The sequence below is a fragment of the Carcharhinus amblyrhynchos genome, chromosome 13 (genome assembly GCF_965287045.1).
Source record: "Carcharhinus amblyrhynchos chromosome 13, sCarAmb.v2.hapA, whole genome shotgun sequence".
In the NCBI taxonomy this organism is placed as follows: Eukaryota; Metazoa; Chordata; class Chondrichthyes; order Carcharhiniformes; family Carcharhinidae; genus Carcharhinus; species Carcharhinus amblyrhynchos.
The window spans coordinates 58,282,315-58,297,406 of NC_137336.1; the positions used below are offsets into that span (position 1 = coordinate 58,282,315).

General features: G+C 42.4%; 1 protein-coding gene across 1 annotated transcript in view; it reads right to left on the reverse strand.

The window, feature by feature from the left end:
* Window positions 1–14,796, reverse strand: part of LOC145351537 (M-phase inducer phosphatase 1-B-like) — a 32,104-nt gene extending 17,308 nt beyond the window's left edge. Inside the window, exons 1-8 of the mRNA XM_080201132.1 lie at window positions 14,612–14,796; window positions 11,520–11,602; window positions 9,989–10,037; window positions 6,804–6,837; window positions 5,316–5,417; window positions 3,878–3,982; window positions 1,963–2,076; window positions 990–1,073 (exon numbers count right to left, since the gene is read on the reverse strand). Coding sequence (XP_080057258.1) covers window positions 990–1,073; window positions 1,963–2,076; window positions 3,878–3,982; window positions 5,316–5,417; window positions 6,804–6,837; window positions 9,989–10,037; window positions 11,520–11,602; window positions 14,612–14,796 — 756 coding nt within the window. The remainder of the gene's footprint in view (window positions 1–989; window positions 1,074–1,962; window positions 2,077–3,877; window positions 3,983–5,315; window positions 5,418–6,803; window positions 6,838–9,988; window positions 10,038–11,519; window positions 11,603–14,611) is intronic.
* Window positions 14,797–15,092: the final 296 nt, after the last annotated feature.

The following is a 15,092-nucleotide window of genomic DNA, read 5'->3' on the forward strand; positions in this document are numbered from 1 at the left end:
TACTTCCAGGTTTTGTGACATGCCAAGTCTAGGTCATGAATGCAGATTTCAAATGAGCAATGGTCCCAGTATTGGCCCCGAGAGGACTTCCTTCACGTTTCAAAAACAACCATCACTTTTACTCTCCATTTCCCATCACTGAGCCAACTTTGTATCCATGCTGCCGCTATTCCTTGGGTTTCAAATTTGCAGGCAAATCTATTCATCAGACACTTTTTGGAAGTTCATATCTGCCACATTAACCCTCTGTTAGCTCATCAAAAAATACAATCAAGTTAGCTCAATCCAAGTTGCCTTTAATGAATGTATGCCGACTTTCTTGAACCGCATTTGTCCAAGTGACTGCGCATTTTGTCCTGGGTCATCGTGTCTAAAGATTTTCCCATCACTGAAGTTGAGCTGTCCGGCTTGGGATTGCTAAATTTATCCTGACACCACTTTTTGAACAAGGTTTATTTTGAATACTTTTGAAGTGATTAATTGTGTAACAGCTTAGTGCATCCTAAAAATAACAAAGGCACACCATTTGCTCTTTTAGGGTTATAAGGAACGGACAATAAATACTGCCTTAAATCATCCATATTGCAAGAACAAACAAAAATTAACAGTTAGGAACAAGGCTGCCTTGTGCTTTAATCTTTGCGAGATCACGGAGCATCACAGAAAGAGTAAAACAGCTGGGCTAAAAATTTCCATCCACATTTGCAGTTGGGATTTTCTGCTGCAAGAGAATGGAGTTTTGGCTGGAACACCAAATTTTCCATCCTTACGCGCAACAGGTCCCCACATGGACAAGGTCAGAACAGTGTGTTTATGGGTGAGATGCTGATAGCATCAGGATTGTCATCTGAGAAGAATCAGCCTACAGTGAACACCATAAATGCCAAACAGACGGCTCAAACAAAAGACTTAAAGACTTCAGCAACCAGGAAAGGCCATGGGTTCTTGCTCCATCCATCCAGAGTTTCCTCAACACTCAAAATTCTTACCGTGCTTAAGTCTATCCCCTGGTTCATGAGATTACTGGTGAGAAGAGCAGCCATGCTGGAGGACATAGTCAGGTTCTTATTTCCCTGTGGAATAAATATTAAAATGAATTGCTCATTTTGGGGTGCATTTTACAACAGATTATACAGCTGGATGTCTTCCAGCACATGTGAAAGCAATCAAGGTCAAACAAAATAACCTTCCTACATGAAGCAGAAATTCTAACAGAAGAAGTTGGTGAAAAACTTAGTCTGAATTGTCTTAAAAATGCCTTAAATACTATTTGTCATTTGTTTTCAACTGAAGTCATAATTTGTACAGAACTGATAGTCATAGAGCTTTACAGCACAGTCAGAGGACTTTCGGCCCACAGTGTCTGCACCAGCCATCAAACACCTATCTATTCTAATCCCAATTTCAATTGCAATGAACCCAAATCATGGATCAAATTATATACATGTGAAATTATTTAAATAGTGGAGATCATTTTTTAAAATGCAAACTTATTATTTCACCCCTCTGATCACAACTGACTCTCGGAGAGTGGCAGTTCCTGAGTTGGCAACAGTCCTGTGGTATCTCAGCCCATTCTTCATGCAAACCCAGGCAAAGAGAGCCAGTGGGATTTTAACTGAGGACATCCCAGCTGAGTGCCTCCCTGTTTTCACTCTTCATCCCACTTTCAGACTCCCCAGCAGTAAGCACTCTATTTTCCCCTCTTCAGGGACCTAATTGCAGCAACCTAATTACTCTCTCCTACTGGAGACTGGCCACCTCAATCATTGGTCATCACATCTGTTTTATTCCTGACATTCATGTGAAGTAATGCAGTCAACCGCAACAGGTCTGTTCTTTCATTAAGCAGCAAAATTAGCACATGGCCTGGTCAGTAGATAGTTAGCAATTAAAACAGAATAAGAATAATAAATCTTCCTTAGCAAATAGTGACTTTTAATATGAGGATTTTTACATTACCTCTGCATCTTTCTGCACCAGCTCTGAAAAAATATCATCCGTGTTCATGAAATCATCCGAGCAGAGACAATCTGTTGACATTGGACTATGGACTCCTCCCATCTCCAAGTCATACTAAAATTTAAAATTCCAAAAGTAGCTGAACTGAACATCGGAGTGAGTCACAGGAATAATTTCAGATTAAACATTAATAGCACCTAACTCAATCTACAGCAAAATGGATTGTTCATCTTAAGCCTGCAGTTCAGTAAAACCTCCCACTTTTTTAAAACCAAACATTCAAGTTCACAGACAGTAAAGTGATGGCTGGAGTCAGCATCTGTGCTAGCAAGTGCACATATTCACCAATAACCTGCCCAGTCAGGACCACTCTGCTCCAAGCTTCATGACAGACTTAGTCCAAACCTCGACACTAGCTAAGGAGAAAGGAAGTGCCCTTGAAATCAAGGCAACTTCTGACTGACTGTTGCGTCAAGAAGTCCCAGTAACACTGCAGCTGGGGCAATACTTAACACAAAAGGACTATAGCTCTGGCAGCTGGGAGTCAAACTATTTTAGCCCAGGATAATGCTGCATAAAATCCTCATGGCAGCTTCCAAGGTCAGAGTATTTTCAATTGCTTCATCGGTGAGCTTTCCTCCAATACAAGGTCGGAAAAGGAGCTGCTCATTGGTGATTGCACAATGTTCAGTTTCATTCACAATTACCGTGCTGAAACCTTGTCCTTCTGCAACAAGGCCAGAGCAACATTCAACCTGAGGCTAATAAATGACAAGTAACATTTGCGCCAGACAAGTGACAGGCAATTATCATCTTCAAAAGCCAACTACCTAATCACCTCTTCTTAATAGTCAACAGTTTTAATATCTTTGAGTAACCCTTCATCAATATTCTGGGAGTCACCATTGACCTGGAGTGAAAATACTGGAAAATCTTAGCAGGTCTGGCAGCATCTGTAAAGAGAGAAAAGAGCTGACGTTTTGAGTCCAGATGATTGCTTTGACAGAGGGTCATCTGGACTTGAAACGTCAGCTGCCAAACCTGCTGAGATTTTCCAACATTTTCTCTTTTGGTTTCAGATTCTAGCATCCGCAGTCATTTACTTTTTTCCATTGACCTCGAACTCAACTGGACCAACGACATAAAGACCCTGGTTACTGGAGGAGGTAATAGACAGGGTATTTATTGATGAGTTGGGGAGTCACCACAGTTCATACTAGCTATTGACTAGAGGATGCACTCCAGAAAACTTGCAAAGATTACTATGACTGCACCATCCAAACCCATGACTTCAAGAACCTTGAACAACAAGGGAAACTGATTCATAGGAACACCATCACCACCAAGTTTCTTTTCAATCACATACATTCCTGGCTGCAACTTGTCTTATTGTTCCTCATTGCCATTGGGTCAAAACGCTAAAAGTCTCTCCATAACAAAAGTGTGCAAGTTCCTTCACCAAATAGTGTACTGGTCCAAAAACATGGCCCAACACCTACCCAAAAGCCACCAGGGGGTGGCTCTATCCTGAGAATTGATAAAAAAATACACATTGTAACCAGATTTGAAGTCCGGCTTATAGCTCGGTCATTAAATAGACGGTAATGAGCAGCTAAAATTCACTGACAAGGCAGGCTCTGGGTCATTTAGTCACCCATTGGGATTAGGAAGGTTGCATCATCGATGTGAACTGAATTAGCGCATCTCAGTGGAGCAGCTCCAGCTGGCCTCAAGGGCAGGAAGAGTGCAATTTTAACAATAGCCATGTGATTTAATAACACTCATTGCCCTCAATGAACAGCAGTTAGGTGGGTGGGGAGAGACAAGGAAGAAAAAAAACAAAGTGGCAAAGTCAATGAGTTGAAAACAAACTATTAATTTCCTTCAAGCAAACCAGTTTTAAGTTGGGACTTACCGCAGGTGACATGGAAGATGTTGTTCCACAGACTTCCGGATCTTGTGAGGGGATCATAGTCGTCTTGGAAGCTGGGGAGAGGAGTCTTTTATACCTGTCACCTTCCTAGAGGTAGCAGATAACAAAGATTCTAAGTAGAGGATTCCAAAAATTCTCAGGCATTTGTACAGTTTTCGCCACACCCTTGTCAACTACAGGACCAGTATGCTCTTCCAGCATTCTGATTTTATCAGTACGCACCTCAGTTTTTCAAGCCAAATTTTCATTAATATTCTTTTGTTGTCTAACTGGATGGATAGCCACAATGTCAAAACTAATTACTTGATTGCAAACAATAAAGATGGAGGGATAATAGGAGATTTAGGGGCAAGGTAGCAAATTAGATTAATTTTATTGTGAGAGGTGTAGAAATCAAAAATAAAGGCACAATGGTAATCAAGCTTAGCAAGAATACATTTGGGAGGACAGCGTGGTTCTGGACTCCATGCCATAGGACAGTTGTTGAGGCAACAGAGAGGGCACAGTCTTAATTCAATACTGCCTGGTACGAAGGAACAAAAGAGTAGACAAATTTGAAAATTTGGGACTTGTGTCTTTAGAACAGACAAAAGCTATACAGAGTGATTTGTTAGTGGCATTTACAATTATAAAGTGATAAGTAGATGTGGTTTCTAGTGATTTAAGGGGTCAAGAGCAGGAGACAACAATCCAGCAGGGTTAGATACAAGGGATGTAAAAACAGGAGGAACTTCACATTAAAAAGAGAAAGTTGGGGAGCTATAGATTACATTTCCAGAGTTAGCAACCACAACAGAAACTTACTGAAGTGTAGATTGGTTATGTGGTTAAAGGAAGGGGGAATGAAGGACATGGAACAAGCAGGGTACTTAGAATTAACACCATTGCTCATGGGGAAGATTATCTCCAACACAGACTAATTGAGCAGAACTATCCGTTTTCATACTGTAACTCATGTAATGTGACAGGGTAGAAATCAATGCAAACTTATCTAGTGTTGCTTCAGCATCAACTATGTACTAATGTAACTCAGTTTTGCTCAACCACCGTTGCCAACTGTGCCCTGGAATGCACACATTGTCTGACACTCAATCAACACCTCTTTCAAAAATATTAACACGGGGATAAAGGACTGAATGTCCTCCTGTTCTGTAAACCACAACATTCCTATGTTTCTCTCTCCACAGATGCTGCTGAGGTTTTCCAGTGTTTTCTGTTTTTGTTTCAGATTTCCCACACCTGCAGTATTTTACCTTTATTCATTAGACCAGCTACAGGCAAATGCTCCAAGTTATCTTCACCATGACACAATCTAACTTTAGCAATCTCTAAAAAGAGAATCCACGCAACCACACACTAATAGGCCATGCTATCACATTCCCCACAAATTAGTTTAGAATCTAAACAAAATATATCTTACATTTTCCTTGTTGTGTCCCAGACCTCCAAAATCCATGCGGTCCTGGACTAGGCTGTGAGAGCCAGACTCTCCGAACATAGGACTGCTGCAGAGAACCTTTGGCTGCAAGGCAAATATATTAAATACTTCTTTAAAAATAAAGTGATATTTGAATTAAAAGTGTTTTGGTGCCCTATTTTCCTCTCCAAGTTAACCTTTCACAATGTGTGCGATGTGGAGGAATTGCCTACAAGATATGCTGTGAAAGTCTGTATTGCACAAAGGACACTATAGTAAGGCCATGGAGTTTCTAAAAATGATGATAGGACTGTTTTTAAAAGATTATGGGGGGGGAGGTGTTTCTTTGAAAAAAAATTCCAGGTATTGAATTCACGTAAAAACTGGAGTAAATCCCGCTGGTTTATTCAGTGGAAGTTTCAAAATGAACCTCCCACACTCTAGAGCACTCTGCAGTGCACAGCGTGAATCACGCTGAATCAGGCAGCGGGGCCTATTTCCACTGGAGAGGTCAGCAGCATATAGCTGAGCAGGCCACTGCACATGCACCAATCTGTCAGTACCGAGATCAGCACATGCACAGTGGCCCTGCACTGCTGGCCTCCCAATCGCCAGCCTGCTCCGCGACCCCCGCAACGCTGGTCTTCCCACCATCACATCCCCCTACTCCCCGCCCCCACCCCCATGGTGCCAATCTCCCAATCCCCCACCCACCCCAAGCCCACCAACGGCCAGCCCCAATCCTGACTTCCTTCCCTCTGCTCGCAATCCCAGTGCAGAGTGGCAGCGGGAGCCCCCACCGATCACCCCCAGAGGCCCCACCCCATTAGGCCCCACACCTTGGCACTGCCCAATGCCTGGTGGGCAATGCCAATGTGCCCCTTTAGCAGTGCCAGGGGACCCAGGCTGGCACTGCCAAGATGGCAATGCCCAGGGAGCACCCCCACCCCCAGTGCCTGACCCTCTAGGGTGCCTCAGTGGCCCCCTTTCACTCCAGCCAGGTCAGGCCACCAGCTCCACACGAGTAGGGAGTCAGGAAGTGAAATACTTCTGGCAGGGGAGGTGGGTGGCAAAGAGAGAGACTAGTAGACCCGGAGACTTCCATCCCGGGCTCACTAATTACATTTAAAATACATGGTGATGAGGATTAGAATAATTTATTCAGTGCTGTGCTGCTGATTTTTAGTTAGCACTGCTGACTCACAGCACCAGGGACCTGGGTTCAATTCCAGCTTTGGGTCACTGAGTGTCTGAAGTTTGCACATTCTCCCCGTGTCTGCATGGGCTTCCTCTGCATGATCGGGCTTCTTCCCACAGTCCAAAGAAGTGCAGGTTAGGTTGATTGGCTGTGCTAATTTGCCCTCTAGTGTCAGGGGATTATCAGGGTAAATATGTGGGGTTATGGGGATAGGGCCTGTGTGAGATTGTTGGCCTCCTTCTGCATTGTAGGGAGTCTATGATGATTCTATCACCAGCAATGTATGTTCTTACCAGAAGTAGTTGTGTTCTTCCTGTGGGCTGCTTGCTGTGTTAAAAAAAAAACAAACATCAGAAAAGATACAGCTACACTTTACATCAGAGACAGCAACAGTGGTAGGGCAAGATTGCAGAATCATTTCACAAGTGGTTCAAGAGCAGCTATGGCCAAACAAGCAATAAACGCAAAATACTGTGGATGCTGAATGAAGGGACATCCAGATTCAAAGCGCTAGCTCTAATCTCTCCACAGATGCTGCCAGACCTGCCGACATTTTCCAAAATTTTTCTATTTCTGTTACGGTCAAACAAGCTACAGTTTTGCCCCCCCACAGTCTAGGTACATGGTCCAACATAATGTCCCTCAGTATTGCACCAGTATGTCATCCAAGATTGCACATATTTGGCATTGAACTTGAACTTACAAGCTTCTGACTTCTGAGGCAAGTTCTCTCCCTCTTGCTGTGAAGAGGTGATGAGATCTCCTCAACTTTTCCTAACTGGTAAAGGGGAAATCAGAGTGCCTGGACCACTGAAGGGGAGGAGAGGGGAGCAGGAACGAACATTCTCTAGATCCTGATATGCAGGAGATAATTTCAAAGTTTTCAGACGATACAAAAATTTGGAAGTATTGTAAACTGTGAAGAGGACAGTGTAGAACTTCAAAAGGACATAGGCAAGTGGTGGAGTGAGCAGATAAAGTTCAGTTGAGTCCACAGGTCCCTGAAGGTGGCAGGACAGATGGTTAAGGTGGCAAGGAAAACATATGGAATGTTTTCCTTTATTGGATGAGATATTGAATACAAAAAATAGGGATGTAATGCTGGAACTGCACAAAATGCTGGTTAGGCCGCAGCTGGAATTTTGGTCATCATATTATAGCAAGGACATAAAGAGGGGACTTAAAAATGCTGGCAGGGCTTGAAAATTGCAGCAATGAGGATAGATTGGGTAGGCTGGAGTTGTTTCCCTTAGGAAGGAGGAGACTGAGGTGTACAAAATTATGATTGGCAAGACCCGTTTCCCTTAGCAGAGGGGTCAATTACCGGGGGGTACAGATTTAAGGCAGTGATAGCTTTAATGGGGACAAGAGGAAAATCTTTTTCACCCAGATGGTGTTGGGCATTTGGAATTCACTGCCCAAACTGGTGGTTGAGGCCGAAATGCTCAACTAATTGAAAAGGTACCTGGATCTGCATCTGAGGCTCTTTAACCTGGAAGACTACAGACAAGGTGTTGGAAAATGGGATTAAAATGAGCAGCTTTTTCTCCCCTCCCCCATCTTTGCCTAGCACAGAAATGATAGACTGAATGGCCTCTTTGTGCCATTACTTTTCAATTGTTCGATGGATTGAGTGCAGTTAATTTGAACTGGCACATCATTCATGTATTTTCATGTTCATCCAAACAGGCAGTCTTGAATGGAAATTACATGGCAACATCCCAAATAAACATCCATGCAAGGGCAGTGTTAGTGATTAATATCTAGCTTTGGGACAATATTCAAGAATAAAAAAAGAACCCTTAACATCTACCACTGAGCAGAAGGTTATTGGTATCCTCAGGTTAACCAAATAATTACATATGCAATTCAGCTATCTAGAGAGAGGGACATGTTCTGGGAAGATCTGTCCTAAGTGGTAGGGCCTTGAACTCTTATGGTCTTTTCCACATTCTGTGGAGGGATGTGGGCAGGTGTAGAGAGAAAGAGAATAATTTCTTCTAGACCTTAAACAAAGTGAGCAAAGGCTGACCTCAATACAAACAGCATCAATGACAGCATTGTCTGTTTCGGCTCAATGTCTAACACCCCAAACACTCCTTCCACATGAAGCAACAATTTAAGTGTCATTTCAATGTTGTATACGCTTGTTGCTGCTCACAATGCAGTCTGCTCTACACTGTGGAGACCAACACACACTGTTGGTGTGTGGCTGCTTTACAGAACACCTCTATTCAGTCCTCAAACATGACCGAGCTTCCAGTGGCCTGTCATTTTAATTCTTCACCTTGTTCTATGTTAACATCTCTGCCCTCCATCTACTGCAATCTTCCAATGAAGCTCAATGTAAGCTTGAGGAACGGCACCTCATCTTTTGATTCAACACTTTACAGCCTTCAAGACTCAATATTGGGACAAATTGTACCATCCTGCCCACCACGGTAATCAGAGCGGACAAAGGGAGGACCAGGGAAAGGTCCATTGACCTCGGGCAGAATTTTCCAGTTTCAAGACGAAAGCGACCAGAAAATTCCACCCAGTGTGTTCAACAATTTCAGATGATAATCTCTGTCCCTTTCCTTTACATCTTTTGGTGTTAACCTTCTTTTTCTACTTTTTTTTTGCATTTAGACACCAGCTGTTCGTCATTCTGCCATTCACACCTCCTCTTCATTTGGCCTTGCATCATGAAACCTTTTGTTATTTAATCTTTCCGGTTATCACCTTATTAGATCTTCCTTTTTGCATTTTTTCCCACCTTCCCCCTTTTGCTAGCTTATTTCATTGCATTTTGGATCTTTCCTAGTTTTGATCATGTTAACTCTGTTTCTCTCTCCACAGATGCTGACCTGACTTGCTTAGTATTTCCCAGGGGTTGTGTTTTTACTTCACTGACAGTGCCTCCAAGAAGCGAAATACTATCTGAGCAACGCAGTGGCCAGTAAGCAGTATTTGAAAGCGAACGAGGGTAGTTAACAGTTTACATTCCACATAACAATTGAGCAATAATTGGAAGCGTGAGGATTCCTATGGTACATCACTCTGGAAATGGCTGAAGTGGAAAAAAGAGAACAGTCACAAAGCACCACATCAGCTTTCCCAACATGTGATTTGGTTCAATTGTTCACAGATACTATGAAAGTATTCTTGACTCCAAAGGCAACAGAGGAATGAGAGTTTGGTTTGCATACAGGAACTGTCTTGAGACAAGTTCAAGGTTTTGCGAGCAATTGTAAATTTGGAAACCTGGATGGCCAAGAGCACTTTTCACCAACTTTAGCTTCTCTCCCCAGTATAAAGTGAAAACCAAACTATGATTTTCTTTTAGTAAACTGTTTAATTTGGACAGTTTCACATTCAGAATGCTGCTACAGCCACAATCATTTGTGTTTGGAATTCATTATCCTATCTGTGTGGATTTGCATTGTGTATTCTGTTCAGGGTCTGATCCAGTCAGAGGCTTTTGAACATTACTTACAATTCACTGCACCGTGCATCTGTGAGACCAGGTGAGTCAAGGCACAAACCTGAAACAAAGAAAGAATACCTTGTAAACAGTTATTCCCTCTGCTATTTTATTTCTGCCCATTCCCCGCAAACCCTCCTGCCCAACCCCCACATTCCCATTTAAACAGTTACAGCCATCCTGTGTTTTCTTTCAGCAGAATGAGCTGATCAGGGACAGAATCCCTTACATCGCCTGCTCATCAAACCTGGTCACAGCGAGAACCAGCACAGGTTTGGAGAAGGTGAGGGCCAGAGGACAAAACTGCATTTATATTCATGATTTTGAGTCAGAGGTGAATATTAGTTCCAGCTCAATACACTGGCCAAATCTATGGAATCATCAGATCATCTCCTCAATTAAATCTCCAGTGCACAATGCAATGGACATCTTGACAGATGATAGCATCAGCGACGCAAACAATTGCACTGCCAGATAAACTCCAGTAGTTCTGAAGGAAAATAAAGATTATAAACGACAACCACTACAACTACATTCCTTTATATTCCCCCTATTTGAATGTTCCCCTGCACCATGGTGCTGTGGTCTGTTAGCTCATTGTACCTGCAGGTCCTGCTTTTGTCCACACAAGCTGCAAGAGTAAGACACAACATATCCTCTGACTCAGGGCTGAGGAAAACTGGTTGGAATGTGAAAAAGAGTACAAACATCTCTCAAGAGGAATTTAGAAAAAGCTTCTAAGACTTCAGCCGTAAAACAGCAAAGCAATAATATTTTGATTTGTTTCTGGAAAAAAGTTAGCACTCACTGACTTTGAAGTTTTAAAAAAGCATTTAATTTTCATAGAACATAACAGCACAGTACAGGCCCTTCAGCCCTTGATGTTGCGCCGACCAGTGGAACCAATCCAATGACCCTCTAACCTAAACTATTCCAATGTCATCCATATGCCTATCCACTGACCATTTGAACGCCCTTAAAGTTGGCGAGTCCACAACTGCTGCAGGCAGGGCATTCCACGACCTTACTACCCTCTGAGTAAAGAACCTACCTCTGACATCCGTCCTATAACTACCACCCCTTAATTTAAAGCTAAGTCCCCTCGTGTTAGCCATCACCATCCGAGGAAAAAGGCTCTCACTGTCCACCCTATCTAACCCCCTGATCATCTTGTATGCCTCAATGAGGTCACCTCGTAACCTTCTTCTCTCTAATGAAAATAACCTCAAGTCCCTCAGCCTTTCCTCATTTGATCTTCCCTCTACACCCTTTCCAATGCCTCCACATCTTTCTTATTATGTAATGCTTTCAACGTCAGAAGTTGTAAAATGCATCACACTCTTTTCTAAACAAAGAAAGAAGCTTGAATATATACTCTGATGAAAGCTCATAAGACCAAAACTCTTTCTCCCTCCACAGATTCAGCCTGGGTGTTTTCTAACATTTTCCATCATTACTCCAAAGGGATAATCATAACCCAAGGAAAGATGCACTTAGATATTTTGTATGAGGAATAATGAAGTTGAAGAAAAATGCTACTAACCCCTGCCTACAAAGTCTGGAGATGTTGACGTCTCCCCTCCATTACTCAGATTTGACATGTCCAGACAACGTCTTGGAGTGCCGCTGAAAGAGAGCCAAATTTAGCTGCAATTCATAAGATAACATCATTGCTCAGCTTTTGACAATAACTGTCAATTTTTAATATTCTCTCAAAAAGGTGGCCAAGCATATCCTCTTTTAAGTCATAGACAATTGGACCACAAACCAGGGAACAAAACCAATGTTTTGCTTTAACATATTCTAGAGTTGAAACAAATTGTTTTTCCACTTTGGGGATGACACAGTAGCACAGTGGTTAGCACTGCTGCTTCACAGATCCAGGGACCTGGGTTCGATTCCCAGCTTGGGTCACTATCTGTGTGGAGTTTACATGTTCTCCTCATGTCTGTGTGGGTTTCCTCTGGGTGCTCCGGTTTCGTCCCACAGTCCAAAGATGTGCGGGTTAGGTTGATGGGCCATGCTTAAGTTGTCCCTTAGTGTCCTAAGATGTTTCGGTTAGAGGGATTAGTGGGTAAAATATGTAGGGATATGGGGGTAGGGCCTGGTCAGTGCAGACTCGATGGGCCAAATGGCTTCTTTCTGTACTGTAAGGATTCTAATGATTCACTTCAGTCAAGGAGGAGTCAAAAAGGTGGCAGTATGGTTTATTTCACACTCTGCAATAAGTTGGTTAGAAGAAAACAATTTCTGTGAATGAGGGGAGGTATGTTTGGAAAAAGCTGAAGAATCTGGAACAAGAATTTTCTGTTGCTGATGCTGTACTCATGCCATACAGCAGCCAGGGTCCCTCCAAGTGGTGTCCTCCTTTTGTCTTTTGAAAAAGAAGAAAAACATCTCAGATTATTCTGTCAAATTCCCTAAAACCAGTGTTTCACATCAGGAACATTCATTCTACAACCTCATACTATCCCTAACTTTCACTCAAAATCCATCTGCTCGCACCTTTTTCCCTTTAAGAAAAAGGAAACTGCAGCATCTGAGGTTCTTTTACTTCAGCCCAAGGGGCAGTCCAAAGGATTTTCAGTTTCGGCTAAATTGGCCCTTAATGTTCAAAGATATGTAGGTTACGTAGATTAGCCATGCAAAATGCACAGGGTTACAGGGATAGGGTGGAGAGGAGGACTTGGGTGGGATGCTCTTTTAGAGAGTTGGTGCAGGCTCGATGGGCTGAATGGTCACTTTCTATTCTAACAATCAATCGTTATTTTTTCTGTCATCAGTTTCTATCCAACTCAAAAGAACCTCTGAATTTTGAGCTTACCATTTGCTGAGCTGATCAGCAAAAGGTCTGCAGGTAACTTTTTAACCTTGGTTGCTAGCACCTGTGTACAAAATTATCACTTATGCTTTCCTATAAAAATGCCTGTTGTAGTTCTTGTTCCAAAACTTTTCTTTCTTTCACTATAAAAGTTGCTATCATTGTCTGCTTATTTCTCCAAGATGAGCAGGTCACAAACACTGCAGCCCCTTTTCCATCCACTTTCATCCCATTGTTCTCCTTGGCCTGCCATTTAAAATATATTTTACCATTTCCTACTGGTTGCCTCAAGTCTTAAAACACCAGCAAGCTTTGCCAGGCAGCCAAACAACCCAATTGCCCACATTTCCAACAGGACTCCCCAAAACATAAGCTAATTCTGAACGAAGCCAAAAGTAATATTACTCAGAGGGTGTCTAACTGAAGTTGGCTCACTTGAGATTAGATGCTACCCCACAATAGGGGATGACACCTCCCAGTCATGATTTCGCATTCAGCATTGTGTTCTTCCCCCACATACAGTTCTAGTGTAAAGAAAAATAATTCCCCTATCCAATAGGGCTCCCACGAGGAGTGTAATAACATTTGTCAGTTTTTGTTCATTAAAGCAATCCCAAAGGACTCATAACAGCTAGGCATTTTTGAAGCGCACTTCATAAATGTCCTTGTCTTCAGGAAATTCAATTACATGGTTTAAATCAAATGGTCCAAACTACAGAGCTATTTGTTTATCACAGAACAGAATCTTTCTTCCAGTCAACTGCACTAAGCTTCCTGCTCTTTACTTCAATACCATCCTTATGGTATTAAATCACCATACCACTAGTTGGCCTTGAACTAGTACCTATCCTTCACTCAGAGATACTCCAAAAAGCGATTTAATTCAATTAAAAAAAGCACTTCAGTGTGGAGTTGTTGAGACCGGCTGTCCAACAATTGAATCAAATTGTATAATTTGTGCAACAAAAACGTGATTTTGTTTACCGAGCATCTTGCACATGATGCCAAGTCCCCAGAATTCTTTTCAGAAATGCAGTCAACAGCAGGCAGGAGGAGACAGGGAAGTTAAGGGGAGTGAGCTGTAGGTCAATTCATGAAATAACTTTTGAGGGGGCTCCTATAGGCAAGGGTAGCAAGACCGAGAATTATGGATGTTTACAGCACAGAAGATGGCCAGAATTGAGGATCTGGTCCTGAAACGTCAGATGTGGTGGGGGAAGAGCGGTTGGTTGTGGAGTCAAAATAGTAAAGACACAGGGCATAGGATAGGAAAAGATCAAAATGGGAGAACGTCACCTTGGCCACATGGAGCTCTGAAAATAAGGAATTTTAACTGCTTAATAAGTGCCATTATAGAATCCTGCCTCCTTCGCAGTCATGTTCTTTTGTATCACCTTTACCTGCTAGATCCCTGTTTGGATCAACCTGCAAGGGGAAAAATCAGTGATCCACAGGGAGCACCCTTCCCACTCTAATCTTCAATTAAGTTTCTCCAATATCAACAGCTCCAGCAGACCTGAATCTAGAACAACGTCAAAATGCTGGGAGCTTGCGCAAAGCAACCATAGCATTCTATTTACATCCTAGACCTGCTCAAAATTCTAATTCCAAGTTTCTGCAGATTCTAAGAGTTATCATTCCCATTCCCCAATACACCTCAGAATCATTGAGTCTGCACACAGAGCTTTTTTGAACGTCATCCTCACCACAACTGACAAATATGTCAAAGTAGAACAATATCTTCCCTCACCAGTCCGTCATTATGTGTTGACTTTGCTAGAAGAGAAAGTAGACCTCTCACTCCACATGCTTACCCATCACAGGAGCTAACAGCACTCATGTTGAGTACACATTTAGGCGAGGTCATTGGATCAGGGGAGAAGGACATGGAAGAATTGGCGTCCTGGATCATTGACAGTAACTTCTTGGAACCCAGTCGGAAACTTGGACAGAAATCAGGACTGAGAGCCATGGGCATATCTTCACATCCTTCCATCATTGCGATACAGATTTCAAAACCTGGGGAAGGAAGAAGCAAAGAAGCGAGGCAAAGTTTTGCTGGTCTCAGTGATACAATTTTAGATTCATTCACAGGTGGGAATGGTTTACTGGCATCAAGAGCTTTCTACCAGGGAAAGAAATGATCAGTTAGAAAATAAAATGCCAAACTTGAATATTGTTGAAAAGAGAAACATGTTGCCAAAACATTCATTTTGCACTCATTAGAACAAAAAAACAAGAACACCAAATTTCAAATGATCAATTTATACTGGAGGAGAAAAAATTGCTGATTGG